The following is a 27045-nucleotide window of genomic DNA, read 5'->3' on the forward strand; positions in this document are numbered from 1 at the left end:
GGAGGGGCTAGGAGATATAATTAGTTTTTTCACGTGTGATTGTTTCATTTTTCAATAAAAAATTGGTTGACACCGCTTCCATCATTCATCTTTCAAAATTAATTTTAGTATTTTTTGTTTTCCCTTTTTATTCTTCAGGATGGACGTAACGGCCGACCATGAGGAGGAGACCGGTGGGATTGTGACGGACGGCGTAGAGGAATGCCCGGTTGAAACTGAGGCGCTGCACCGGGTGAGCCTCTTCAGCTGTGGCACGTTCCATCCTGCCGGCCTTCTTGTATCCTCCAGCATCGGAAGTCTAGAAAAATGATTCAAATTGTCATTAATTAAAGAGAGAAAAATATAATAAACAACCAAAGGAATCAGAATTTGCAATCAATCGTCAGTTATTATCTGTCGTCACTTTTTTAGTCGTTTGTTTGTTGTTGTTGGGTTTTTTGGCAACAACAACAGCAGCCGATTGCTGTTGTTTGTGGATTAGGAGAGGGCACGGGGTTTTAGGCGCGGTCTTTGGCTTAGCCGTCACCCTTTTGGCAGGGGGCAACGCTGTCGTCGTGGTTCCCACCGGTTCTGGAGTGACGGTGGTAGTCGTTACCGGTTTCTTGGTGGTACCCACGGGCTTCTTGGTGGTAGACACCTGTTTTTTGGTGGTAGAAGAAGGCACGGGTTTCTTGGTCGACTGTTGGACGTTGGGTCTGGGTCGAGTGAAAGCCGTTGAAGGTGTAGTAGGTTTCTTGGTTGATGTGCTAACAGCCGCCGGTTTCTTGCTCGACTGTTGCTGCTGGACATTAGGGCGTGGCCGAGTTGTAGTACTGGGGCGAGTGGTGGGTTTGGTTATGGGTTTGTCGATGGGTCGAGTGGTCGCTTGGGGTTTGGCAGTCGATTGTTTGACCGGTTTACTTGTCGGTTTATTCTGTGTATAGGATTGCTTGATAACGACAGGCTTAACCGGTGGTTCGGCCACTGGTTTAGCGGTCGGTTTAGCGGTTGGTTTGGCTGCCGGTTTAGCAACTGGACTATAGACTCCGGTGGAGTCTATAGCTCTGGCGCCACGCGTAGTATAATAGCACTTTCAGTTTTTTTACGGATTTATTCTGTTTCCCTAATCCCTATAAATTTTGTGTTTTTCTTTTTACCTTTCTCTAACTCATGCGGCTGAGAGTGGAATAAAAAGAGTTAAGTGTCAAACCAAAAAATACATTTAAAAACATCACAGTTTTAACTTTTTGTGATACTGTTGTGCGATTATGAATTTTCCTGGTCAATTTTTATTCTATGTAAGGCAATGCGCAAAGTTCCATTTAACTTGAATAAGACAAGGAATTTAAATTTCAAGAAAAAACGGGAATTAACGCATCGGAGCAAGCTAGAAAAAAATCCAAACCAAAAAGTGTGACGCAAACATGAATGTCTAATGATACACTCATTGTCATTGGTAATCTTGGTAAAAGGAAGACAACAAAACTTTACTGGATAAAAAAATGTAACGGATAAAGGTGGTTAAATAAAGACGGACACGAACTTTCTCGTAGGGAAAATTAAGGAGAAAACAACGAGAGAAATAATCCAGAGATCTGAAAAATCCCAGTGGAGACTTCGCCGAACTAAAATCAAAATAAAGTTGTCATTAAAATTCAAAGTTTAACGTGGGTTAATTAACAAAGTATTCGGCTTACCCAGATTTAATTTTGATTCGCTTTAGTCTGTCGGGTTGGGTATGGCGCCCTCAAGAAGTTGGATCTGAATTACGAACAAAATGATTGCTGTGTTGACTGTTGACAAACTAAAATCACGATATTACCTCATTTCCGGAGTGAAATGTATTGCCAGCCAATTTGTAAGTGGCGACTACAGACGGGTCCGAATACATCCAAGACATGAGAGGCCGGAAGTCATTCCCCTCTACAGCATCAAGTAGACAGCTGGAAACAGGCAACCAAGTCTATTAAATGTCAATTAAAAAAGGGTATATATGTTCAAATTCCATGGAAATTTTATTACAAGAAGATTAATGATGCTTACTGCAGTTGCCCAGATAACGATTCTTGAAATTTCATTAATTGAGGCTAAGAATCGACCGTCGGATGAGAAGGAGAGCGTATGTATTGGAGATTCATAAGAATTTCCCCCCAGCATTATTTGCCTTCTTTCTATGTAGTTTTCCAGGGGATTCCAGACGACAATTAATCCATTACTTAATCCACTGCACACAAATAAATGTGAATAATTAATCAAACAAAGTTTCTAAAGTAGCCTTTAAGTTTGATGAGGTGGATGTTTGTTAATATTCCCACAACATTAAAATAAATGCAAAATCTTAAAAAAGGAAATTAGTGGATTTCCTACCAAACCAAGGTTCTATTTCCGATTGCATTTGTTGCAGATAAAGTTGAGCCCCTGGTTCTTACGGGAAGCCAACCCAAAGAATTACAAGAGGAAGCAAACTGTACGCTGTGGACAGGAAATGCGTTGTTCTTAGACAAAATCTGTGAAAACGGGTAAAATAAAAAGATTGGGTAGATGAAAATGAGATTGACATAGAATTGTTTAAAGAAAACAGGACACTCAGATCCAAATGCAAATATACCTGTACGCATCTGTTGGATGCCCCAGCCAACAACTGCAACCTTTCATTCCATGCGAGGTCAGCTATTTTCCCCTTTTAAATTAAATTAAATTTAGATCACAATAAAAACTACTAATACGAATGCTATGTCACCTCCTGCCTGAACTTGTGACTAACTCTATAGGTATGAACAGGTAGGCTTTCGATAATTTCGCAAATTTCAATTAAACCACTGCTAAAACCGACAGCAATTTGGTTGTTAGCCACCCATGTAATTGCCGTGATCTGTTGATTCCGATCAATTGTGCAAAAAAGTTTGCTCGCTTCTCCGCTTGTATTCCATATAAAAACATTTTTATAATCCTGAAAGAATGTTAAATTATTCAAAGAATTTTTCAAAGCATTCCTAACAAAAACTTCAATTCAGCTTACAACTGAAAACTAGGATAATTAGAAAAGAATTTTTACTTACAATATCAAGGGATGCAAGCATGTCAGGTCTAAATGGACTCCACACTATGACTTTAAACCGACGGCAATGTTTTATTTCGAAAAGAACATCTCCATTTGGATAGTTCCAAACAACAATAGTACCATCCTCACATCCAGCAGCCAACTGAGTCCCATTTTTCTAAAAGACAAGGAATACCCGGTAGGATTAAAACTAAAACAAGTTACATTGAAAGACTTACATTCCAAACTAAGGTTGACACTTGTTTCGGAATTTGAGAATGAAGTCCAAATCGGTTACTTTCAATCCAATTTGAAAATGGAGTGCCAAAACTTTCAGCTTTCAACAACAATACTTCCTTTAAATACCCAGCAAAGGCAAGAATGGGAAGCTTTGGGTGGAAAAGGCTGATGCAGTATCCCCCAATTTCATCTGCAGTCATTATTGTCCTCTTTCTTTCGTTGAATTTCACTGCATTGTAGAAATTAAAATTCAAATATTACACAGCAAAATTCAAAACTGTACTTTGGCAAAGATTTTTTTAATGGTTCCGTATTAATTTCTACCAGCCATTCTGTATGTTAATCTGTTGATGTACTTCTTCCAATGTTACCTGGTTGTTGCGTCCAACGTGTATTGTTTCTAAGAATCATCAGCTTTGTGTGACTTTCCAATAGTAACAGAAACCCATCATCGGTCACTCTGGTTCCATCTTCCTCGAGTACTACTACAATATTGTCATCTACACCCAACTTGAAGATTTTACTAGCTATAAAGCGTAGAAGTGTTTTTGTTTTAGTACTTAATTTCCATGACATTGTATGATTTATCAATACCTAAAGAAATAACTTCTGCAACGCTATTAACTCCAACACCATGCTGGATCTGGTCTCGTCGATCGTGACTAATCAGTATAACACGTTTCTTCGTGTCGGTCATAATGTAAAGACAATAGTTGCGAATTGGATAATTTTCGAGAAATCAAGTAATTAAATTTTTTAAATCAAGATTTGCCAGAAAAAAAGCACACAACCAGCAGCATGCAGCACGCTTTGGATGACTTGGAAGTTGGAGCAAAACCAACCTTACAGACTACAGTCATGCACGTGCACGAACACGCGCCTAGCGGCCTAGGCAATGGTTTTCATCGAAAAGCAGACGACGGAACCTAACTTAACAACGTTGCCAAAAAGGCAAAAACCTTTCCTTCCTGGCTTGAATTTTGAATTCTAGATTTCCAGTTCAACAATTTTGAATTTTCAAGCGCTTTCGAAGAATTCGAACAACACTGATTAACACACACTTTTGCGATTCAGATTGATTGACATAGCCATTGTAAACGGAACGGTTTTTATATTTCTGCAGACAGTTGAATATGTGTTTGTAGGATGAATTGGAATCAAAGTCTTTTAAAAAACAAAATCAAATTGCGGGATAACATGAAACTTCCAAGCGCGTTTTACTTTAATTAATATGGATTTTTATCATGGCTGCATTTTCCTTTCGTAATGATATAAATAATTAAAAAAAGATAAATAGAGTATACTTAGTTTCGGGTTGGGATCAACTGGGAGGATTATAAAAAATTAAGAGAAGGGGGTAGGAGATATAATTAGTTTTTTCACGTGCAATTGTTTCCTTTTGCAATCAAAATTGGTTGACACCGCTTCCATCATTCATCTTTCAAAATTAACTTTCGTATTTTTTGTTTTCCCCTTTTTATTCTTCAGGATGGACGTAACGGCCGACCATGAGGAGGAGACCGGTGGGATTGTGACGGACGGCGTAGAGGAATGCCCGGTTGAAACTGAGGCGCTGCACCGGGTGAGTCTCTTCAACTGTGGCACGTTCCATCCTGCCGGACTTTTTGTATCCTCCAGCATCGGAAGTCTAAAAAACCCAATGTCCATTAATTCATTTGAACCAGACCATAACCAAAAATTGTCATTCAATCGTCAGCGCTATTTGCGGTCGTCACCTTTTTGGTCGTCTGTTTGTTATTGTTGGGCTTTTTCACCTCAGCAGTCGATTGTTTGTGGATTAGGAGAGGGCACGGGGTTTTGGGCGTGGTCTTTGGCTTAGCCGTAGTCCTTTTGGCAGGCTCAGGAGCAGTGGTTGTGGTGGTAGCCGCAGGTTTCTTGGTGGTAGCTGCGGGTTTTTTGGTCGTCTGCTGTTGCTGGACAATGGGGCGTGGCCTAGTATTGGGTCGGGTGGTGGTGGTTCGGGTAGTAGGTTTAGTGGTGGGTTTGGTGGTAGGTCGGGTGGTCGACTGTTTTTGCTGGACAACCTGGGGTCGTGTAGTAGTTCGAGTGGTAGGTTTCGTGGTGGGTTTCACGGTGGATTTCACGATGGATTTCACGGTGGTTCGTGCGGTGGGTTTCATTGTGGTTCGAGCGGTGGGTTTCGTGGCGGTTCGAGTGGTGGGTCGGGTCGTGGGTTTTGTGGTGGGTCGGGTCGTGGGTTTGGCGGTCGATTGTTTTACCACCGGTTTACTTGTCGGTTTATTCTGTGCAGAGGCAGATTGCTTAATAACGACGGGCTTAACCGGCGGTTCAGCCACTGGTTTAGCTGCCGGTTTGGCTACAGGTTTAGCAACTGGACTCTTGATCAAAGAGGCAGCCACGGGTTTGGCCACAGGTTTACTGGTCACGGGTTTAATCGCCGCGGGTTTAGCGGCGGGTTTAATCGCAGCGGGTTTAGCAGCGGGCTTAGCGGCGGGCTTAGCGGCGGGTTTAGCGGCGGGTTTAGCGGCGGGTTTAGCGGCAGGTTTGGGTGCCGGTTTAGGCGCCGGTTTGGGGATCGAAGGAGCGGGATTTTTCACGGCCACTGCAGCTGGTTTGGCCTTGTTCAGTTGTTGTTGGGTTTTCTGTGTCAACGAGTCATCCCAAGTCGAGAAATGTTTGGTAAGCAATTTCGTCGGTTAATTGGCGGTTAGTTGAATTTCGTTTGTCAGTTTTGTCTATTCATTTGCAACGGATTGGACTTACTTTGATGTGGGCTGTCATGGCGTCCGCCACGGCTTTTTCGATGGCCTCCTGGCAAGGAGCTTTGACCGTCACCTGGACTTTGGTCGGTTTGGCCTTGTTAACTTCCTTGGACTTGTTGTTGTTGTTGGGTTTGGCAACCACCTTCTTCTTGGCATCGGCGCTTCGCCCAGTGATTTCATCACCTACAATTCAAATCCAATTTTAGACAAACGGAGAAATCCAATCGAAATTCGTCAATTACCTCCGGCCAGAGTGGCGACGGATGAAATGTTGAGGCGGGCCATCTGGATGACGTCGCTCAGGTAAAGTGGCTTAGCGGCCGAAATGGCACTAAAGTCGGCCTTCTTCTTGTCGAACAGCGAAGCCAAACGACCGCCGTCGGCCGTCTGGATGGATTCCGTCAAGTTGATCCGGCTCGAGTCGAACAATTTCGGCATCTCCACGACGAGATGGTGCGGCTTAGTCTGACGCAACAGGTGGTCCCATCCGTCATCTTGGCTGGCCAGACGAGCTTCCAGCGAGGACAGACCCGATCCGCCGGCTGAGAATTTGCTGGAAGATCCGGGCATGACCAAAACGAGGCTGAGGTGTCCGGCCTGGTCCAGGGCGTCGCTAGAGGCCCAGGCAGGAGCCTCGCCTTCGCGGACCGCGTGCAGAGGAACGGCAACGGCGGTGGCGTCCATTTCCGCGTTGTATCCAGCGTAAAAGTGTCCGGCCGTGCGGATGGTGGGAACGGCGACCAATTTGCGTCCGGCAGCCACTTGGGCCGACGATGGCAAGTTCAAGAATTGAAGGTACTCTTCCTCTTGGTCGGCTGAGACGGTCGAACTCGGCCAGGCCACCTGGAAAGAATCCGAATAAATTATAAAAAACGATCCTGAATGGGATTAACAAAACTAAATCAACTGACATTGAGAGTAGCGGTGGAGACGATTCCGAATGGCGAACGGAGTTCGTCGTCCTGGGCGACTTGCTGGAGATTGTCCCTGGCCACCAATTGCCTGGCCTCTGTCAAGTTGCTGGTGGTGGTGGCTCCGTAGAGAGTGTCCAGTCGGGCCTTGAAAACATCCTGGACTTTGCCTCTCTTCTCGTCGACGTAGACCGTGTGCGACTGGCCAAACTGGAAGTGCTCGCTCAGGTCAAAGTCCTTGGCCACTTGCTGCAGGTGCAGGTGCGGATTGCGGGAGGTCAGACTGTCCAGGCCGAGGGCGTTGTCGATAGCCTCGGCGGAAGAGCCCCTGGCGCCCAGGAAACTGATGCCCAGGGCGGACGTCAGGGCCAGCGGGGAGAAGACTTGATTGTCCTCGACAGATCGACCCTTGATGGACTTGTTCCACACCTGCCAGGCGATCTTGTTGCTGGACACGGTCAAGTCGATCAGCTCCTGATCCTGGGCCTGGTTGGTGGCCAACAGACCGATGCTACCCTTGGGTAACGGCTCGAAAACGGCAGCTGGATGGTCGTGCTCGTGGTGGTGGTGATGGTGCTCACCGTGGTGTTCTCCGTGATGCTCTCCGTGATGGGCAGCGTGATGGTCCCCGTGATGGGCAGCGTGATGATCTCCGTGATGTTCGTCGTGGTGATGATCTTGTCTTTGATCAACGGCGTAAGAAACGGCCGAGTCCAGTGCGGAATCGACGACGGAAGGAGTCGACTCTTCCGGCGACACTTCGGTGGATTCCGGCAACAGGACGATATCGGTTTGAGCTTCGCTGGCTACAACTGGAACGACAACTTCATCTGCAACAACAGTTAGAGAAATTAAAACAAATTATTGAAACGGTGCCAATTTAAAAATGGCGCAGGAATTTCTCACCCGCTGGAGGGGCCTGCGCTTGAACGACGACGACCTTTTCCGGCTGGAAATGTTGTTGCTCGTGCTGAGCCATCTCCGAGGCCATGATGGACCTGACGCTGGAAATGACATCAGACACGCCCACTTTGGACGTGGGGATGGCCGGCAGCATCACCGTTTCCATCAGGCGCTTTAAAACAATTTCAAAATAAAAGAAATTTAGGCGCCAATTTCAAAAATTAATAAAATAATTCTAATATCAAACTGACCTTGCCACCTTCGAGGGAGATGATGTCAGAGTCGGCCGGACTGTCGGCCTGACGGGCGAGCAGAGTGCGGATCTCCGGAAGAGTCAACAGTTGCTGGGCCATATCGCCACGACCGTCCGGGACGTAAACTTCATATTTGGCATTACTGTCCTCACTACAACAAAACAAAAATTATGTTTAGATTTTATTACAATAAGTTTAAACGCATCGTAAAATAAAAACAAATGTCGACAGTTTATCGACACCGTGAAAGAAAAAACAAAAGAAATAACAGTTAAGGGCATTTTTGCCGCTTTTGTGGTTAGCGGTCATAACCATAAAATGTGAAACGTAACGAGCTGCTAGTTGGCCGTCCATTGGGACCAAACAACAACAAATACACAGGGGGATGTTGTTGCCCCCGCGCTTAATGGCGGAACCCCGAAATTTATTTTTGTCACCTGATGGCATGGCCGGGCAATTCTTGGGCATGGGGACGGCCTTGTCCGCCGCTGATCAGCAGGCAGCACAAGAGGAACAAAGTGCTCACTTTGACGGTAATCCTCATTTCGGTTTTTTCTGGAATAGAATTTGAATTACAAATTTGAATTTGAATTTAATTAAAAGGAAAAGTCTCACCTGTTGATTGGGCAGCACAAACTTAAATGTTTTTTAAATATAATTGAATTTGGAGTGAGAAGAAGTAGAGGAAGATGAGATTGGCTGGAGCGCGAGGTGAGTTTTATAGTCTCAGACTAGTCGGCTAGTGGCTGGACCAAGACTGAGGAGGTGAACGTTCGGACGCTTGGCTTTTGGAGGCTTTGGCAAGCCCAAGTCACCCACCCACCTCCTTCTTTCAACCCTCCCCCTATTCCTCCCACCGGAGAAAGAAAAGTCGACCGAGCAGAGAGTAACACGCACGCACCAGGTGTGTGGTGGTGGTGGTGTCTATACGCGTTCCCACCCAAAAGATATTCCTCTCTTGAGTTGGTCGGGTCCACACATCATCGAACGGGCAAATAACAAAAGAACCATTTTTCTCATCGCCAAAAAAACATTTCGTCCGCTAATTCCAGTTGAAGGAAAAGTCACACCGCAAACTGGCCCTTTTAAAATACAAAATTCATATCGAGATGGACGTTTTTGTGATCGGTAAATCTTATTTTCTCTTTTCTGATTAGCAATAAGACGATTAAGCCAAAAATGAGTTCAACATTTCTTCGGTTGGCCGCTTTTCTTTTCTTAACCGACTTTTTTTTCAAAAGACCGCAAATTGCGTATTATCACGCCAACCTGAAAATTAATAAAAAGAGAATAAATTTAACCAGCCATTTCGGTCGTCAAAAACCATCAAAGCTAATCAAAATCCAACTTGTCCACAATTGATTTCAAATAAAAATGTATCGAGAAAATAAAAGAAGTTACACACCAAAAGGGTTCAACAAACTTTCGCTTCTTCTTCTTCTTTTGTTCGGGATTCTATGTAAAGCTTACTTTGTTATTGTTCCCCTCTTCTTCTTCCCTGACCGTTGATTGACATTGAATTCTTCCTTCTTCTTCCATTCTTCTTCTAAATCTTCATAATAAAAATATTCCGGGTTATATAAATCTCGCCGACTCATCACTTTTCCTTTTTTCGTGGCCTTTGGCGGCAGCGGGTGATGTTATCACGCCAGACTCTTGAAAAACCCCCACCACCACTACCACCAGTTCCATCATCTCATCCGCAGCGCATAATAATTCGGTGCAATTCACCTTGAAGGCATTCTACACGTGTAGAGAAAGAACGAACGTTTCTTAGTAAACAAGAATAAAAATGAATAAATGAGGCGATCGGAATTTGGTTTTCCAAGCTGCGGGAGTCGATCGGCAGTTGTTGCGTAACCGGTTATTCACACTAGGCGAAAAATGACATTTCCTCGAATTTTTTCGCCAAGCGATTAGAGTAAGAAATTCCAGGCGCATCTTTTTTCTTTTAGCGGTTCGTTACGTCAATGGACGGAACTTCTTTTTGTGCGAAAAAAAAGAAGGAAAAATTGAACGAAACGGGGTCGCTATTGAATTGAATTTTCTCTTTTTTTTTTTCCTTTAATACAAGGCTCGTTAAAGAAGGCGGTTTACACCACACACAAACAAATGTTCCACTAAACTAAAAGAGGAAAAAAAAAATAAACTCGCAAAGATAAATTACCCGCAAGAATAAATTCGTGTTGAACAATTTGCTGCTAATACGGAACCGGGGTTCAACGGGAACTCCCACCTTCTTCTTATTCTTTTTTCGGTTAGCCTACAACCATCGAAAGAATAATAACAACACACCCCCCTCCAAACAGGAACAAATTGGACGACACTCTACAAAAGGTGGAGGTTACATCGTTGCGGTAGAAATTGTTAACCACTTCCGCCAGCTATTAAATAAGGAGAAAGAAAAAAAGAACCCCATCAGAGGACACATTACACACACATTGATAAGAGTCTTGTAACATATTTGCCCCCATTTAGATTAAAGATGACTTGATACTCTCAAGAGTCTAGACTCGGTCACCAGGCAGAGAAGAAACGCAATTCAAACCTCGACCGAAAATTTTTAATAGCCGATTCACGTGCTCCACTTGTTTCTAACGTGTAAAGTGGGAAAATTTACAAAGAAGAAGAAGAAGAAAGAAAACGGTAGAGAGGGGGGCCTATTTCGCTAGACGATCTCAATTGGGTCAATCGCGTGGTATCTGTGTCTCTGTGCAACATTCGCCCAATGTTATCAATAGAAAAACAACCGAAAAAGTTTCTTTTGTGCTTCACACTTTGAAACGATCAACAACTTCCTTGAGTGTATTTTGTATGACGCCCGATTTTCATCCCACACACACACACACACACACACATTTGGCCTGTATTTATTTTATCTTTTGAAAATTGTTTTGTTTTCAAAAGAAAAGAATTCCGACTTCTACTTTTTCAAACGTTTTTGAAAATCAAATTTCCAACCCAGAAAAAATTAAGTTCAAATTTCACATTCTTACATCACACAAGTTAAATTTCATTCAATTAGCCCCAAAACTAAATTCAAAATGATGTTAGTTGATTTTACCCCATTGGCCGCGGTTGCCATTCGTCGCAACAGAAAAAAGAGAAAGAAAGAAAAAAATAATAACAAAAAGGGTCAATTTTGCTTTGAAAAATGTAAAGCGAAGAAGAAGAGATAGGCACTTGGGACTGAATAATGTGGACTGCACTAAACTAAACCACGAAACCATTTGTTTTCATTCCAAAAAAAGAAATGGAGGGACAAGACGAACGTTTTACACACTAAGATTTTTGTTTGGTTGTTATGCCCCCCGCCTGTGTTTTGTGTGGTGACAACAAAATAAAGAGGGAAGCGCTGATTGATTTTTCGTGTGATGGCGGGAACAATATTTGAAAAATGAGGGAGAGATAAGAGAGAAAAGAAATAGAAAAAGATAATTTCGCTTAGAAGGTAGAAATAATTACTAGTAGCCCAGTGTCAAGAGCAAGGACGGCGAGTCAGTTGAACCTTGACGGCCCTCAACAGTGTCTCGAAATCAACATCGTTGGCCTTGGAACGCCCGTCATCGTCCACCGCATCTGGAAATTGATTCACATTCGTGAAAGAAAAGAAAAACCCCAAAATGATTTTTGAATTCTGTGGTCTACCTAAATCGGCGTAAGTCTCTTTACAGAATGCACGTCGGCCACCAAAACTCAAATCGTATTTAGGCAAATGCGGGTCGTCGTTGCCGTGTTCCACCGCTTCGTAGGCGTCCACTTTATACGCAAAAGTAACGAACCCGTAATTATCCCTGCAAAATCCCAAATTGGAGTTGATCATTTTTCCGGAAGGGAGTATTTATTAGACAAATTTTGAAATTTTTTACCCGCGCTCCCGAAAGTGCAGACTAATGTCGACAACGGGACCAAACGGTTCGAACCGTTGGCGGAGATCCGACCGTGTGGTGCCGTCGGCCAATTTCCCCACGTAAATCACGCGACGCTCCTCAATCTGTCGTTGACGCTCTGATTGTTGTTGGTGTTGCTGGCGCCTCTCTCGGTGGCTCCGATCGCCGTAACCCCCACGGCTGCTACTTAATCGCGGCGGAGGCGTCGGCGTCCGTCGTCTTCGGCCCGTCCGTCTCCGGCTGCTGGTGTGTCGGATTTTGCGGTTCCACGAAGAAGACGACGACGAAGAATTGGAAGACGATCGCCTTCTTCTCCGGCCACGACGGTGTGACGGAGAACGCGATCTCGAACGGCTAGAAATTCATTTTCATCAAAGAAATTTTAAATTCAATCCATTTAAAAATTTTAATTCAATTTGATTTCACCTAGAGTAAGACGACGCCGAACTGGAGCGGCATCGTCTGCTGGACGACGACTGTGATGAGTAGGAGCGGGTCGGCGAGCGAGACGACCTGATCCTTCGTGACTTGACTGAGGCAACTTCTGGTTGTTGTTGTTGTTGTTTCTTGTGTTTCTCTTTCACCTCTTCTTCCTCCACTTCTCCTTCTTCCGGTTCATCTTTGACCAGCGCAGACTCTTTGACTTGATGCGGTTTCACATGACATTGCTGTTTATCGATTTGATCGGCCTTGACCCGAATCTTTTCATCTTTTTGCTCATTGGCTTCCTGTTGTTGGAGGATTTGTTGATCTTGTTCTTCCTGTTCCTGTTTTATCTGCTGTTGTTGTTGCTGTTGTTGCTCTTCTTCTTCTTGCATTTGCTGCAATTGTTTCTCGCGGCGCGTTCGGTACTCGGCCAAGTTGAGTTTCTTTTTACCTGGTTGACCTACAGACCCACAAGCGCTGTCGCTCGTCGTGGCTGCATCGAGCGGGGCCATGTCCGTGATGTAGGCCGGCAACTTATTAAAGACTAGCTGCGAAGCGGGAGGCATCCAAGGAGCTGATCGAGACGATGCCAATGCCGTATAATAGGATGGCAAACGGTCGTGGAGCTCGTCCACATTGCTGCTCCAATCTATACTGTTGCTCCAATCTGCATTGCTGTTGTTGCTGTGGCTGGACCCAACGGCACCAGGATAATGAGACCAACCCAATTGGCTGGGATTGTCTATTTGAATAAGTCTCACCAGTTCCTCTCCATCAGAGCTCTGCAATAAAAATGGTTGCTTTGTTTAGAAATGAATGTAATTATGAGTTGACTCGAAAAACTCACCTCTAATGCACCAAAATTCAGTTCCCACTCATCAACCATGCGGTGAATCTCAGACAGGTCTTCCTCATCAAGCTCCAAGAACGAGCTATCAAATCTATCCAGGTTCAAGTCCATGCTGCACCAACAGAAAAGTATGAAAATGTTGAGAAACGGGGCATGGCAAAACTTGCCAGAAAGTAGTGGGGGCTCACTTGTTTAGCTGATCAGTCTGAAAATCACCGTTTCCACCACTCGCACAACCTTGATCATAATCATTGATGCAAACTGCTTCCTCCATCACAATTAAATATCAGAATATCCAAATGACTGGATCACACATACAAAACAGTAGACGAGAGTATAGTATATAGGCAGTGAATTTGGCAACGAGTCTCGATCGCTTCGTACCTGCTGCAAACGAGAAAATATTAGACATCAACAGTTTGCATTTATTTTACCAGCTCCAGACATAAATTTGAATTTATACCCTAATAATGACTTGATACGAGACACGATGACACTGAGCACTTGAAGAAAAAATTGTTTCAATACAATTGATTGATGTATTTATTCTTTTTATTCTTCAAGCAGTTGCACACACTCGACAATGTGACTAACTTTCCTGCTCACGTGTTAAACTGCAGACATTTTTATCACCTACGTGCTTCTTAGTCTGAGTCCTAGATGGCGCTGATGTTTGTTTTGACGCGTTACAAAAAAATCCAACGTCACAAGCAATCAACAAACAAAATCTCACACGCCACTTACGTACGATCGCACAAGTTATGCAAGCATAAAGCCAGTACGTAGTATATTTGTATTTACTTGTTGAACCTGTGTTATCAATCGCAGATGGAATACGACCAGCAACTGCAATTTGTCAGTGACGTTTTCAAAATGCTGAAAATGTGTAAGTTGCTCTATACTAAAATTCGTTTTCTTTTCAAGGTTTTCAATTTTCATTCAGACATTTCTTTCTAGGGAATAGTGGGTCAAGGTTGGAAAGATAAGGAAACTATACAAATGTAACAGAAGGTCTTGCCACATTTGCATCACAGATGCCATGTATGTCTTATGGCTACTTAAAGAAAGGTATGATAACCTTGAGTCCTTGACGGCTAATCTAATATTCATATTTAATTAAGATAACTTTAACTGTGCAAGTGGTGTATCTATTTTTTCGAACTGAAAATTTGTAATGTTTCACATTGACAGAAACATTTTTTTAAAAAGTATACTTAAAATTTGCAGACATTGCATAGATGCGTCGAATCGACACAGATAGGAAAAACATCAACGTCGCCATGTAAAAGTCTGGCAAAGTTTTTTCCCGCCTTCGATCATACATTGATTAGGTAAATTCAATTGTCTGACAAGTAGGTTGAATACAACACCATAATTCTAATTATCATCGCAGTAAATTTCTGTTAAGACAGATGACGAGACCTACATCTTCTAGCGACAGCATATGTCGGGTACAATGACGAAACCCGAAGACCAATTCCTGGTTAGTCTCCATTTGTTTTGTGTTGTGTCTCAAGGTAATTTACATCTATAAGAAATTATATTTGTGCAGACTAAGAATCTCTTTTCGCTAGGACAAAATGAACAAAATCAAGTGCCCTGTCAGCCGAAAAGTGCACTCGGGAGGTATTTCCACATTGACAGACAGACACCAATCGCTGAAGCTAAATGGAGAAGAACACAGCCGAGATGGAACTTTGTATGGAAAGTGAAGGCCACCCAAAGCAGAAGTTCACGAGGAGGCATTCAATTTGGAAGGTTAGGTGAGTTGCTTGATATTTTGCGTTTGTGATTGTAGTCTATGTAAAACAATGGCACTGCCGATTCACTGTGCTAGGATATTCTAATTACTGCTGCGGCTAATTTTTTCCTGCTAGTCCAATTTTCCTTGTAACTTTAATTACTGCATTCAATTCACTCTGGAAGTGTAACGTGATCTCAATGAAGCTATATAGATATTACTTTTCTCAAAATTTCACATTTTAATAAATATCTATATTCTCACACAAATCACATTCACAGCTATATTTTAAATTGTTGAATTAATTATTCGTAATTTTAAAGATTTATTTATTAGGAAACCATACATTCACTTGATCACCGTCTTTTTATTTATTGAGAATAATTCGACGCTGCCGAGGATTAAGGTCATTAGAGTAGTGGTGGGAGCGTATGGTCTGTCTTAATTAGATATTTACGCAAGAATGACGTCCACCACAAATAAGCTGCTGACTGGTGTCCTGCAAATTGAAACCTCATAAAATAGACTTTGAGTTGAGGACGGTCAGTTCGTTCGCTTAACGGTAAACAAACGTACGCAACGACGAAGAATTGAGTTCGTGGTGTGCATGTCCGTCGGTCTTGGTCAATCTCAAAGGGTGTTACATATTCTTCGTTCCAATAAAGATTTCAAGTATCTGCTGGATGCTGGCGTGTATATATATAAGGACAGGCGATTTCATTCGTCAGTTGAGTTTCGGTTGAATCGACAGCACGCAGTTGTTTCTTTCGTGCAGTTTTTCACGTCGCGCTTGAAGATGGTTTACTGCTACATCCTGGTGAGAGTGCATCAACAATTGTAGAATCAGTCAGTTATTGAAATGGTAATTAATCGTTCGTACTTGTTTGTTATGCAGATGATTGGCTTGGCAGTGATGAGAACAGTGAGGATGGCCTGGAGTGTTGATACTGGTCATCCGTCGCTGTTTTGTTACGTCAATGGCTCGGTCGAACAACAATTCGATTATTTCCATTTCACCCAAACGTTATTCGCCAACCAGCGAATCGGAATAAGTCTCTGGATAAGAACGTTTACGTTATTCTGTCTGCATTTAGGCACATTTGATTCTCAACTTCATTTCACTCCCACCTACCGTCTCCGACATTTCTTTCCGTATTCACCCATTTCGTACGCAAGTTTATTACATCAACAATCAGCTAGCATTTATCTGCACTGGTTGGTCAGACGTTACGCGTGACGTACCGATTTGAGGCTAAATCCTATACTAATATTTGAACAGTGCAAGCCAGTCGGCGGTCTGTACATAGCAAATGAACAAAGGCACAAATAATGATGCCGTGATTTACCTTTTAAAACAGAAATCTTATAAATTGTGTTTTGTTTTTCGGTGCCGTTTCACAACAGACATGCCCTCTTCCCACGAATAAGGAAGTGATTCTAATGGTAATGCGATTGTAGTGAAATCACCCGCTAAAGCGCCAACAAGAAGTGTCTGTACGCCCTATATTATTTGAAGTATAGGCCAACACGGGCCAATATAGCGTCTGGCTAATTCTGTAAATGTGAATGCCCATCGTTCTTTTCCTTTAATTGTACATGTTCCCAAAAAACATGCTGTAAAACAGCAATAAGTGGCAAAATATGTGTAACTACTGTACGTGTTAATGCGCTGCATACAAAATAAAAATGCCACAAGTGGACTCATAGGATATTTGAGTCGGAAAATAAAACTAATAAACATCAGAATGAAAAACATGTCAACCGTTGTTATTCCCTCTCTGATTCTCTACCGACTACCCAAATTCAAATTTGAACTTGGCGGGGAAATAGCAGGGCTTGTAGAACATAGACGTACGAGAGAGGACATGTGTAACGGGGGGAAACCAACGTAAAAACTAATGGCAAAGAACAGGAAAGGTGAGACACGATTCATCAACTGCATTTACATTGATTTCAGCTGTTTCGGAGTTAGATTGTGCGCATCGCAGTTCTGTTAAATAAATAACTGAAACTGTACCACAGATAAAATGGGGGCACAAAAATAAAAAAAAGTCCCTAGTTGGAAGATAATTTCCAGCCTCGCTGATAGTCAGCTGGTTTGATTGAATCTATTGATTTAATCCATAGGCGCTCAAATAGTAGATTGCCTCTTTAGCAATTGTCTTCTAACGAAGACTTGAAGGGGATCAACTCAAATCAAAGGTTGTGCAATGAAAATCAACAATAAGTGCTCATCAGTTGTTTTCGACGAGGCTTGCGACACCTCGATTTATCTCGTCATTAAAAGCAAACATCTAAATCTGAGTTGTCTTGCATCATTCTATAAGATTTCAATGGCTTGTGTCCCAATATATAAATCGCAACGCTCAAGTTGAAACCATTTCAGGTCAGACACTACGAGAAGGTGAAAATGGCCAAATTTTACACCATTTTGATTGGTTTCTTCATTTTGGTATCTGCATGGACGAGTGGCTCGACGGCGGATGACCGTCTATCTTTAGCGCAACTGCAGGAGCAATTGCAGCAGCTGAAAACCAACTACGTAAGACAACTGTTTTTTCACTGATTTGATTTCACGTGAATGCACTGAACTGAATGCAGCAGCTGCATTCAATTCTCTTTCTCACTACACAATTTTTCAATTAAATTTCATTGAAAATTTGTTATACAATTCTATCAACAGGGAATTTTGGAAGAAAAGGTTCTTAGACTAGAACTCGCCCAACTAGCCACTGGCGATAGACAAACAAATCAAGCGCAAACCAAGAACGCCATCTTTAGAACTTGCAGCGAAGCTCGTACGGTCGATCCGTCACTGGCATCCGGAATGTACTGGATTGACCCTGATGGAGAGGGAGTTGGGGACGACCCCATATACGTTTCCTGCGACATGGCGACAGGTACACAGAAGAGGATAATGCGCATTAATAAAAAGAGATTGTATAACAAACGGCTTTACACGGTTTTACAGGGAAAACGTCCGTCTCACACGACAGCGAATCGCCGATAGACGTGGGCCATTGCCCTGACCCTGGATGTTATTCAAGAGAAATCATCTACAGCGCAACTATGAGACAAATGACAACACTAGTTGAACTCTCTGACGAATGCCACCAGTCGATCAAAGTATCGTATAGAATAAAATCTCTTTAAAAGATAAAACCTATGCAAATAAAAGCCACCTAATTATTCTCTTTCAATTATAGTACGACTGCAATTACGCTCCATTCGAGACAAATGGTGTCACTTACAGTTGGTGGAATGACAGAAATGGAAATCCGCAATATTTCTGGGCCGGAAGCGATTCAAGCGTTCACACCTGTCAGTGCGGAATAGACGGAAATTGCGTCGATTCTATTGTCAAATGCAACTGTGATGCAACTGTTCCACTATTGTTAAGCGATAGCGGTAAATTTGAATGCGTTTGAATGGCGATTGGCAACTGCCAATTTAACCAAATTCTTTTCACTTTTTTTTTTTTCAATTGAAATGCACAGGTGTTATAACGGAAAAGACGTTGCTGCCAATCACGAAATTAAACTTTGGTCGGACCCAACTCTCATCTTCGTCCGGCGCTCACACCCTCGGCCGATTCGAATGTAGCGGCGGCACAACCGTCACGGGAATGCCAACTTCATGCGAAGATTTATGGAGAAGTGGACATCGTCTGAGCGGATTGTACTTCGTCATGGAAGGGAAACTAGTCAAAAATGTTTACTGCGATTTCGCCAAATTGCCGGGTGAAGCAGGTAGTCCGACACGTAGAAATAATGAATGAACTCCGTGATTAAACCTATACCATTTCTCCACAAGGTTTCCAGAGCTTGATTGGATATGCCGAAGTTAAACCGAAACCCACTTACTTCGATATCCCAACATCCTGTGCTAATTTGAAGGGAACTGGTCACACTTCAAGCGGATTGTATTTAGTCAAAGAAGGTGAACTAGTCAAAAATGTTTACTGCAATTTCACCAAATTGCCGGAGGAAGCAGGTATATATAATAAAAACAAATTAAGTTGGCGACCAACCCTAACTTGACTTTCCCCAGGTTTCCAGAGCTTGATTGGATACGCAGAAGTAAAACCAAAACCCACGTATTTTGGTATTCCAACTTCCTGCGCTAATTTGAAGGGAACGGGTCACACCTCAAGCGGACTGTACTCCGTCATGGGATCCACAATGGTTGAGACGGTTTTCTGCGATTTTACGAAAACTACGGGCGATCCAGGTGCATAACACAAACCTTTACATTACGTGTTATCTCATGAAAATCAATGTCTAATTATTAACAATACCGAATCTAATATAACGCCCGCAGCGTTCCAGACATGGATTGGATTCGATGGCGTCCAGTCAACCTCCGTCTATTTCTACGTCCAGAGAAACGGCGATTTTCGTTCGACAAACAATCCGATAACGTTCGATGTCGTACGGACCAACACGGGAGGGGCAATGAACGCAGGAAACGGCAAATTTACGGCGCCTGTCACTGGGACCTACTTCTTCTCTTTCTCCGGTATTGCCTACATGATCGGAACGACAAGTGACGGAGATTTTCAAGCATCTTTAAGGAGGAACGGCGAACAAATTGGGCGAGTCGAAACGAAAATGACTCAAGGTTTGAGTACCGACGGCTACTCTCTCCAATCAACGCTACATCTCCAGTCTGGCGAACAAATTTGGATGCAGTCCGATAGAGAGTCCAACATGTACCTACACGATGACGGAAACCACTACACCCACTTTACCGGCTGGCTGCTGCAGGAAGATGTCGCTCAATCGTTTAAAAACAGGCTACTGTTATAGTCATTGCACTTGTGCGTCTCATCAAAAAAATTAGACAGGCATTAAAAATCTGTAGAAAGGGGAGCGGGAGCTAGTTGGTCTAATTCTAAATACATATAACCCAAATGATATTCTTTGCAACTGTCCATTTTCTAGTCTCCTTTAACGAAATAAAAAATAAATATCAACTGCGTCCTACCTTGAAGTAAAATTGTATAAGAACTGGGAGACAACTTGCAAACAAATCAGAAAACTCAAAGACTGCTTTGATGTGGCGGGGGCAACATCGACAACGGACCCATCATCAGTCCAGCAAAGTCCAGCTACGACTATTGCGACTAACATCACACCGGTCACATCCATTCACCCTCATATTACTACTCCCCAGCTCATCCAACAGCAGGAAGTAATCACTTCTAATGCCCAAGTTATCCATCGAGGTGAACACCGAGGTAGCAGCAGACTACTCATTCAATTAAGTCACTTATGCACCGACACAGCATTAGTCGATGGTGTGATTTTGCACAAATTGCCATTGAAAATCCTTTCGACATTTGACGGTGCTTCTTCCATCGTCAAGCGATTCTCTTTCGGCGAGCCCAGCAAGCTGACGGGCAAAACGGCGAGCAAAACAATTCTGTTGATGGGAGCCACGGGATCGGGAAAGACGACGTGGATCAACGCCATGGTCAATTATGTCCTGGGAGTAAAATGGGACGATCCATTCCGTTTTGTTCTCATCGACGAGGAAGTCAGAGGAGCATCGCAAGCTCACAGCCAAACACAAGAAATCACCGCCTACGACCTGCACTTCCAAGATGGATTCCGCATTCCTTTTTCTCTGACCATTGTAGATACGCCGGGATTCGGAGATACCGGAGGGATTGGACGTGACAACGAAATCACTACGGCCATTCAAAAGTTTTTTGAACATCAAAACGGCATTCAGGTAATAAACAACATGACAAATTGGAAAGATTAAATCTTAAACGAACTATAAAAATATTCATTTATGCAGGAATTGAATGCCGTTGGCTTCGTCGTGCAATCCGCCCTGGCTCGACTAACCGCTTCGCAAAAATACATTTTCAATTCGGTCCTAACAGTTTTCGGCAAAGATATCGGAGAGAACGTTCGTTTCCTTATTACATTCGCTGACGGAGACCGACCTCCCGTCTTGGAGGCCATTAAGGAGGCCAAACTTCCCTGTCTCATGGATTCGAGTGGATTGCCTTGCCATCAAAGTTTCAACAACTGCGCCGTCTACAAGTCCAAATCTTCGGCGAACGCAAAACGACTCTGCTATCATTGGGAAGATGGAATCGAAAACTTCAAATCATTTTTTGATGAGATGTCTGACATGCCAACCAAATCGCTGCAGATGAGTAAAGAAGTGCTGGACTTGAAGAAACATCTCGAGATTCAACTGGATTTCATGCACAGGGACATCAATCAGCAACTGATGAAGATGGAGGAATTGCGAAAGACGGAAGAAATCATCGCCCTGAACAGAGACAAGGTTGACACCAACAAGAATTTTGAGGTCAAAGTGCCTGTGTCTAAGAAAGCCAAGGTGCATGTTGGAGGTCAAAACGCCCTAAACTGCACCACATGCCAAGTGACATGTCACTATCCTTGCAATCCAGGATTATGGTCGGGATTTTGTCCAGCATTTTGGCGATCGGAAAACATTGTGCCAAATATGGCAGGAGCAATAAATGTTTTCCAATCCATGACCAATTTAAGGAGCGAACCCATTCGAGTTCTCTCGGCAGTACTGGACACCGTGAAAAATACTGCATCAAACTTGGTATCGCCGACATGTAAAGTGTGCCCTGGCAACTGCCCCAGCAGTGACCACACAAACGAAGATGCTAAATGGGACTTTGTCCAACAAGAGGAGACGAGAACGATGGACGACGTGCGTCAAAAATACCAAGAGGCCATGGGACAGCAATTGAGCGCCGAAGGAATACTGAATGGTCTGCAAAATGAAGTCGAACAGCTGAAATCAGACATTATCAAGACAATGGCGGAAATCACTCGCTGTTCGAACGTGTTGAGGGAGAAAGCGCTGCGGGGTAATCCGCTCAGCACCCTGGAGTATATCCAGATGATTATTGATGATGAGAGAAGAGACGAGAAACCCGGATACGAGGAGAGGATCAAGAGTTTGGAGGATGTGTTGAAGAGAGCCAGGCTCACCCAGGGTACTGTGGTTGGCAGGGAATGACACTATAACGGCCAGGATTCTCTTTCAAAAATTAATTGCAACAAGCAAATTATTTTCCACTCTCATTATTTCTGCTTTCTCGTCACTATGAAAAACATTTCTGTAGCTATATAGTGATTATCATTTAGTACTAAAAAATGATAATTCCTCGAAAATGTTTTGACGAAAATAACCGAAAATACAATTATCATTTTGGGGGCATTCTAAGAATCAGTTTGTTACATTACATAAACAGCACCAACGGCATTTTGATTAATATCGTCGATCCTCTCCAAGTCTAATAAAGTCATCGACTCATCGTCGACAAAAAAGAATTGAAGCTTCACCTATACATGTGATCGATGTGATGGTACACGTACTCCCACATCCATTCCATAGTCTACAACTCTACTTTGATTTATCGAAAAAAGAAGTTCTAAAATAATAAGTCGACGGCAGTTTCATTGCGTGAATGAAGGCATGGTAAAAAAAATTCAAGAACAACGCGCACCAACTTTCAACTAGGCAAACTAGAACACTCAATCCCGTAAATGACTGGGGCTCGTCGCTTTCATCTTATCGAAAAGTAACCACTAACATTTTATAATCTGTTTCCCAGCACTAAAAACACACACACTCTCAAAATGAAAACGTAACAGGAAAAAATTTCAACGGCGTCCTACCTTGGAGGTGAATGCTGGACGGCAGATCTGGGTGCGGTGCTCCATCCCAAGTGAATCTCGTCGTCATAGCAGACGTCAGGTGAAATTGAAGCAGGGATTCCTTGTGAATCCATCCGCACTCAGATGGATGTATATGAGGACAGATAAGGGGAAAGGGAAGAAGAGACTTTGTGGGTGTTCCTTGTACATCAGCTAAATATCAAATGATTACGTCACTTGTAAGAAAATTCCAGCAGGGAGAAACAAGGTGGAAATCGTAAGTTACTCACTTGCAGCGGGGATGGTTCGTCTGGTTCTGGTTCGTCGATCCATCCCTGTCATCCGGAATGTACTGGATCGATCCCGACGGCCAGGGAGTTGACCCGATTCATTCCAATTGCGACATGGCGTCAGGTACAAAAAACTGTTTCGAGGCGCCTAAATACAGAAGTAAGATATTCACCATCACTAATGACTTGACAGGAAAAACATACGTCCAACACAATGTAGCGAAGACCAGATAGACGTAGACCGAATTGCACTAAACCTTTTGCTTTTTGATGTTATTCGAGCCGAGGATATGAGATAATTTGTCCGGATTTACAGTGAGTGGTTCGAAGGTCATCATGCAAAACATTTTGATGAAGAAGCAGAGTTGTAGATGAGCGTCGAAATCTGTTGAATGAATGAAAATGAATTAGATGAAGCTGAAAGGAAAGTTAACACTAGGGTTTATACCAGCTTCTTGAAGGGTGGCCAGGAGTAGATCGCATATAGCATATGCCTTGGGAATATGTGTGCAGCCAGCTGCCTGCGTATGTAGACTAAATCCATCACAAGGACTGCATTCCGCTGGACTAATTTGATAGGTGAACCCTTTATCCAGTGCCCAGAGTTATACAGGAACAATGAAGTGAAGCACATGACGTTAATATCACAGCAGCGGGGGAAGGCAATTCTTACATGTAGACACTGTCCCAACATAAAACTGCCAAAAAATAAAAATGTCTTAATTAACAAGAAGGTAAAAATAAAGAAAGCAAATCTAACAGCATCAAAACTAAAGTAGTAACACACACACACACTACTCCTATGCTGCAAGTAAAGCTCATTGGACCTTGCCGTCGCATGCGTGGTATGTAGGACTTCCTATTTCTGTTATTTATTTTTTGTTTCAATTCAATTTTTATTCATGTGTGTTTGTTTAATACTTTTACATCTGGGCCAATGGCGAAAACGTTTCATTCCTCGACAGGTGGAACCCAATTTTATTTAAACAAAATTTGCATTACTGCGGTAGGCTGGCCCATATATCGATTAACGTGCGGTTGGGAGAGATGAAACGCGTCATGGAAATATCAAACAGGAAGCCAAACAAAACATGTGCGTACCTTTGGTTAAGTCAAGTAACTATTACCATGGTAACGGCTTTCCCATCTCACAATTCTACTTTTCCAACATCCGTCACAGATTCCGCGTTTCCCTCTTCTACCCAGTACGAGCGCACTCAAAAATCAAGTTCCTTCCGAAACCACAACAGGTTAACTGGTTAACCTTATTTTTAAAACAATTTTGGAAACTCCAAGCCTTTGCCTTTGTTGGGTTAGCCATTACAACCTAACTCATCCCAAAACAGAATCCCATAAAAAATTTGTCAACTGCATTAGTATTCCAAATTGCATGAACCACGAATTTGTGACCAATAATAAACCTTAAACGTCGACGGAGAGATCCATCCCAAAACCTAGCTTTTATAGCCATTCCACCATTAAAAAAAAAAGTTGAAACATGCGCAAGGAATAGCATCAGAATAATCTCGGTTAGCTGGCACAGATACCGACGAACTTGCGGTTATAGGAAGGATAGAACGCGTCATATAGAAATGTCAAACAGGAAGCCAAAAACAAATGCTTATCTCTAATAGATAATGTACCATGGTAAATTCCATCTTTCAAAATCTAACTTTTCCAACATCCGTCAAGAATTCCGCGTTTCCCTGTTCTTCCCTCCTTCAAGCGCACTCAATGCTCCACTTCCTTCCGAAACCCAAAAAGTTTAACGTTATGTGGGAAATAACAAACGGAAATTTACACGTGTACTGCTGGATATCCTGTAGAAAAAGGAACAACCACATGTCGAGAAGACGAGATGTTTGGGCGAACTTTAATAAAAAGCACGATAAAAAATACTGACGTAGAACGACGCGACTCGCGTCACTATATGAACGGGAAATGGACCGGACATTTTCAGACGTAATAGAATAATCCGTTAAAACCTCCAACAATTACTAAACTGTGCTAATTACATGCGTGGCCTTTACATCATTTCACATTTTCCAAATGACGTCTTTCATTTTCATATAAAGACGGTGGATTCGGAAACAGAATTCATCACAACTCCTGAGAGCTCAACTCATAGTTACTACTCTAAATTAGTCCCAGTACACTTAATATCTAAACTACCATGTCGATGCAAACTATCTTGTTTTTGGTTACCTTTTGCATCTCTGCTGCGTATTGCCGGATCATACCAAGCCTGGGAAATCCAAATGGCTTGGATCAACTCGTACAGCCTCGCACCGTTTCTATCGTGGACGAACTACAGGAACTCGGCCGACATCCCCAAACTGTTTGTCCTTTCCAAGTGGAAGAGAAAACTGAAGAAAACGACCATCCGCACGGAAATGTTATCGTCGCCATCAACGAACTCGTTTGTTCAGGAGCCTGCAAAAATGAAAACTGTAGCAAGACAGGAGGCAGTTGCAAACAGCTGATAACGACTCTGCGGGTTTCCATTAGAAATCCGGCGACCGGCCTACCAGAAAAGATCATCTCCACTAACGTCGCAGCTGGATGTAGCTGCACACCACAAGATACTGGAGCTCTGGGCGAGGACGTTTCAACTGCGTGATGAAGTAATTCGTGATTCGTAATTTGGCGTGCTGCCTGCAAACGTGTGTTGGTTTGTGTTTGTGGCCCTGCCAGTGAGTAGCTATGAAAATGTACAAATTGAATTTTAAATGTTATATGTACCGAATTAACAAATAAAATATATATACCAATTACACCATTATCCATGTGCATCAGTTGAATGAAAACGAAGGTTATTCATACTCGGAATTCACCCAAATCTGTTTTTCAAAAGTGATCAAACTCACCAACATATTGTTTACCAAAAACTTAAATTTACCTTGCAATAGATGTGTCTTCCTTCTTCAACTTAAAAGAATGGTCATCTCAATTGGTCCCAAAGAATCTCAACTATATGAATGAATCTAGTCACTGAAACATTACAAGGGGAAAATTAGTTGAAGAATGCATATCAGCTCTCACTTAATTCAATCAAATTTAACAAATAAGTCAACACTAGACGTCGACAAAGACCTTCCCTTTCTTTTTTTAGAATCAGTATGAATAATGAATAACCATTATGATCACAGGTGAAAGATGAAAAGTCACGGGGATTAAATTTTGGGCGACCTTACTGAACTCAAAATGATTTCTCAAATTTAACCAACTACCTATACGAGATTCCTATTCATGTAACATTGAAATCGGTTGATTCGGCGAATGGGGCATAAAACAACATTCTTTAAATAGCGTCTCTCATTTTAGTCTTCAGTCTCATGTCCATGCTCATGCCCTACTTTAATTTATCACAATCCATCCCAGCAGGTTTAACATAATGGATCTGATCAAAACGTTTGTGAACACAAAAGTTGAGAAAAAAAGAGAAAAATTATTGATAATCATATCGAAGACTATTAGTGTCAAGGCCATTGAAATGGCATTGAAAATGGACTTTAGCGTCTGCCCCCAGTGCCGACAAACAACACCGGAAGTAGAAGCCAGCACTAATGAACCGGCACCAACAAAACCGTTCAAAACAAAACGAACCGCAAGGAAGTGATGAAGAAAGGTACCGCAAAATTTCCCCGTCAATAAACCTTTGGAGATAGAAAACACGTTGTTGTGATGTAAAAATACATAAGATAAAATAAGAAGCTCCGAATAAAATGAAATGTTAGGAAAGTGTGACTGAGAAAAACGCGCACCACTTAGTTCGCTAGCTAAAGGTTCGTAGTACAAAGCCGCATAAAAATTCCTATGAGTAAAACTACTCCAATACAATTTCAGCATAAATTCCTAACCATTTCCCTATTCAAAACATAGAGAGAGAAGGAAGACAAAGTTTACCACAACTATACTATTAATAATATGCAAAGCTATTATCTTACTTGAAGCTGATATCCACTCATGCCTTGGCTCTAGGTGATCCGTGCGGAGGAATCGGTAGGTTAAAATTCCACGCCTTTGACCAAAAATGAACCAGGGCTCTCCTTTACTTTCAGGCAATTAAAATACAAATAGCGTTTCACTGAATAAATGCTAAGAACGTAAATAATA

At 42.5% G+C, this 27045-nt stretch overlaps 5 protein-coding genes across 10 annotated transcripts; 1 reads left to right on the top strand and 4 right to left on the bottom strand.

Moving 5' to 3' along the window:
* Positions 1–122: 122 nt before the first annotated feature.
* On the bottom strand, positions 123–8824 carry LOC124204500. 5 transcript variants are annotated; one of them, XM_046601582.1, is made up of 9 exons: positions 8687–8824; positions 8509–8626; positions 8069–8222; positions 7821–7989; positions 6915–7744; positions 6246–6846; positions 6005–6186; positions 4996–5883; positions 123–298 (listed from the first exon to the last, which is right to left on the bottom strand). In XM_046601582.1, the coding sequence occupies exons 2-9, from the start codon at positions 8613–8615 to the stop codon at positions 128–130; spliced, it is 3102 nt and encodes a 1033-aa protein (XP_046457538.1). In that variant the 5' UTR covers positions 8616–8626; positions 8687–8824; the 3' UTR covers positions 123–127. The 5 variants fall into 5 exon arrangements, with proteins under 5 accessions (XP_046457538.1, XP_046457540.1, XP_046457536.1 ...); XM_046601580.1 differs by lacking the exon at positions 123–298 and adding an exon at positions 368–767 and having other exon boundaries at positions 5138–5883; positions 8509–8625; positions 8687–8819; XM_046601581.1 differs by lacking the exon at positions 123–298 and adding an exon at positions 4351–4907.
* On the bottom strand, positions 1238–4177 carry LOC124204507 (F-box-like/WD repeat-containing protein TBL1XR1-A). Its single transcript, XM_046601593.1, has 11 exons — positions 3854–4177; positions 3631–3786; positions 3259–3488; positions 3039–3197; positions 2720–2929; positions 2588–2659; positions 2347–2486; positions 2023–2203; positions 1802–1942; positions 1677–1740; positions 1238–1604 (listed from the first exon to the last, which is right to left on the bottom strand). The coding sequence occupies exons 1-10, from the start codon at positions 3954–3956 to the stop codon at positions 1699–1701; spliced, it is 1434 nt and encodes a 477-aa protein (XP_046457549.1). The 5' UTR covers positions 3957–4177; the 3' UTR covers positions 1238–1604; positions 1677–1698.
* LOC124204505 (peroxisome proliferator-activated receptor gamma coactivator 1-alpha-like) lies at positions 8687–14127 on the bottom strand. Of its 2 annotated transcripts, none has more exons than XM_046601590.1 (7): positions 13701–14127; positions 13426–13624; positions 13235–13349; positions 12388–13169; positions 11941–12315; positions 11720–11865; positions 8687–11650 (listed from the first exon to the last, which is right to left on the bottom strand). In XM_046601590.1, exons 2-7 carry the CDS (start codon positions 13509–13511, stop codon positions 11550–11552), a joined length of 1605 nt encoding a protein of 534 aa, XP_046457546.1. In that variant the 5' UTR covers positions 13512–13624; positions 13701–14127; the 3' UTR covers positions 8687–11549. The 2 variants fall into 2 exon arrangements, with proteins under 2 accessions (XP_046457546.1, XP_046457547.1); XM_046601591.1 differs by having other exon boundaries at positions 13426–13621; positions 13701–13869.
* A 3214-nt stretch (positions 14128–17341) lies between these two features.
* LOC124204503 (contactin-associated protein-like 3) lies at positions 17342–19896 on the top strand. Its single transcript, XM_046601588.1, has 8 exons — positions 17342–17520; positions 17662–17878; positions 17950–18104; positions 18185–18386; positions 18476–18727; positions 18792–18971; positions 19029–19208; positions 19299–19896. The coding sequence occupies exons 1-8, from the start codon at positions 17389–17391 to the stop codon at positions 19784–19786; spliced, it is 1806 nt and encodes a 601-aa protein (XP_046457544.1). The 5' UTR covers positions 17342–17388; the 3' UTR covers positions 19787–19896.
* A 2361-nt stretch (positions 19897–22257) lies between these two features.
* LOC124204517 lies at positions 22258–23528 on the bottom strand. Its single transcript, XM_046601598.1, has 4 exons — positions 23378–23528; positions 23187–23314; positions 22930–23077; positions 22258–22852 (listed from the first exon to the last, which is right to left on the bottom strand). Exons 2-4 carry the CDS (start codon positions 23274–23276, stop codon positions 22617–22619), a joined length of 474 nt encoding a protein of 157 aa, XP_046457554.1. The 5' UTR covers positions 23277–23314; positions 23378–23528; the 3' UTR covers positions 22258–22616.
* Positions 23529–27045: the final 3517 nt, after the last annotated feature.

Source organism: Daphnia pulex, chromosome 10 (genome assembly GCF_021134715.1).
Source record: "Daphnia pulex isolate KAP4 chromosome 10, ASM2113471v1".
Taxonomy (NCBI): domain Eukaryota; kingdom Metazoa; phylum Arthropoda; class Branchiopoda; order Diplostraca; family Daphniidae; genus Daphnia; species Daphnia pulex.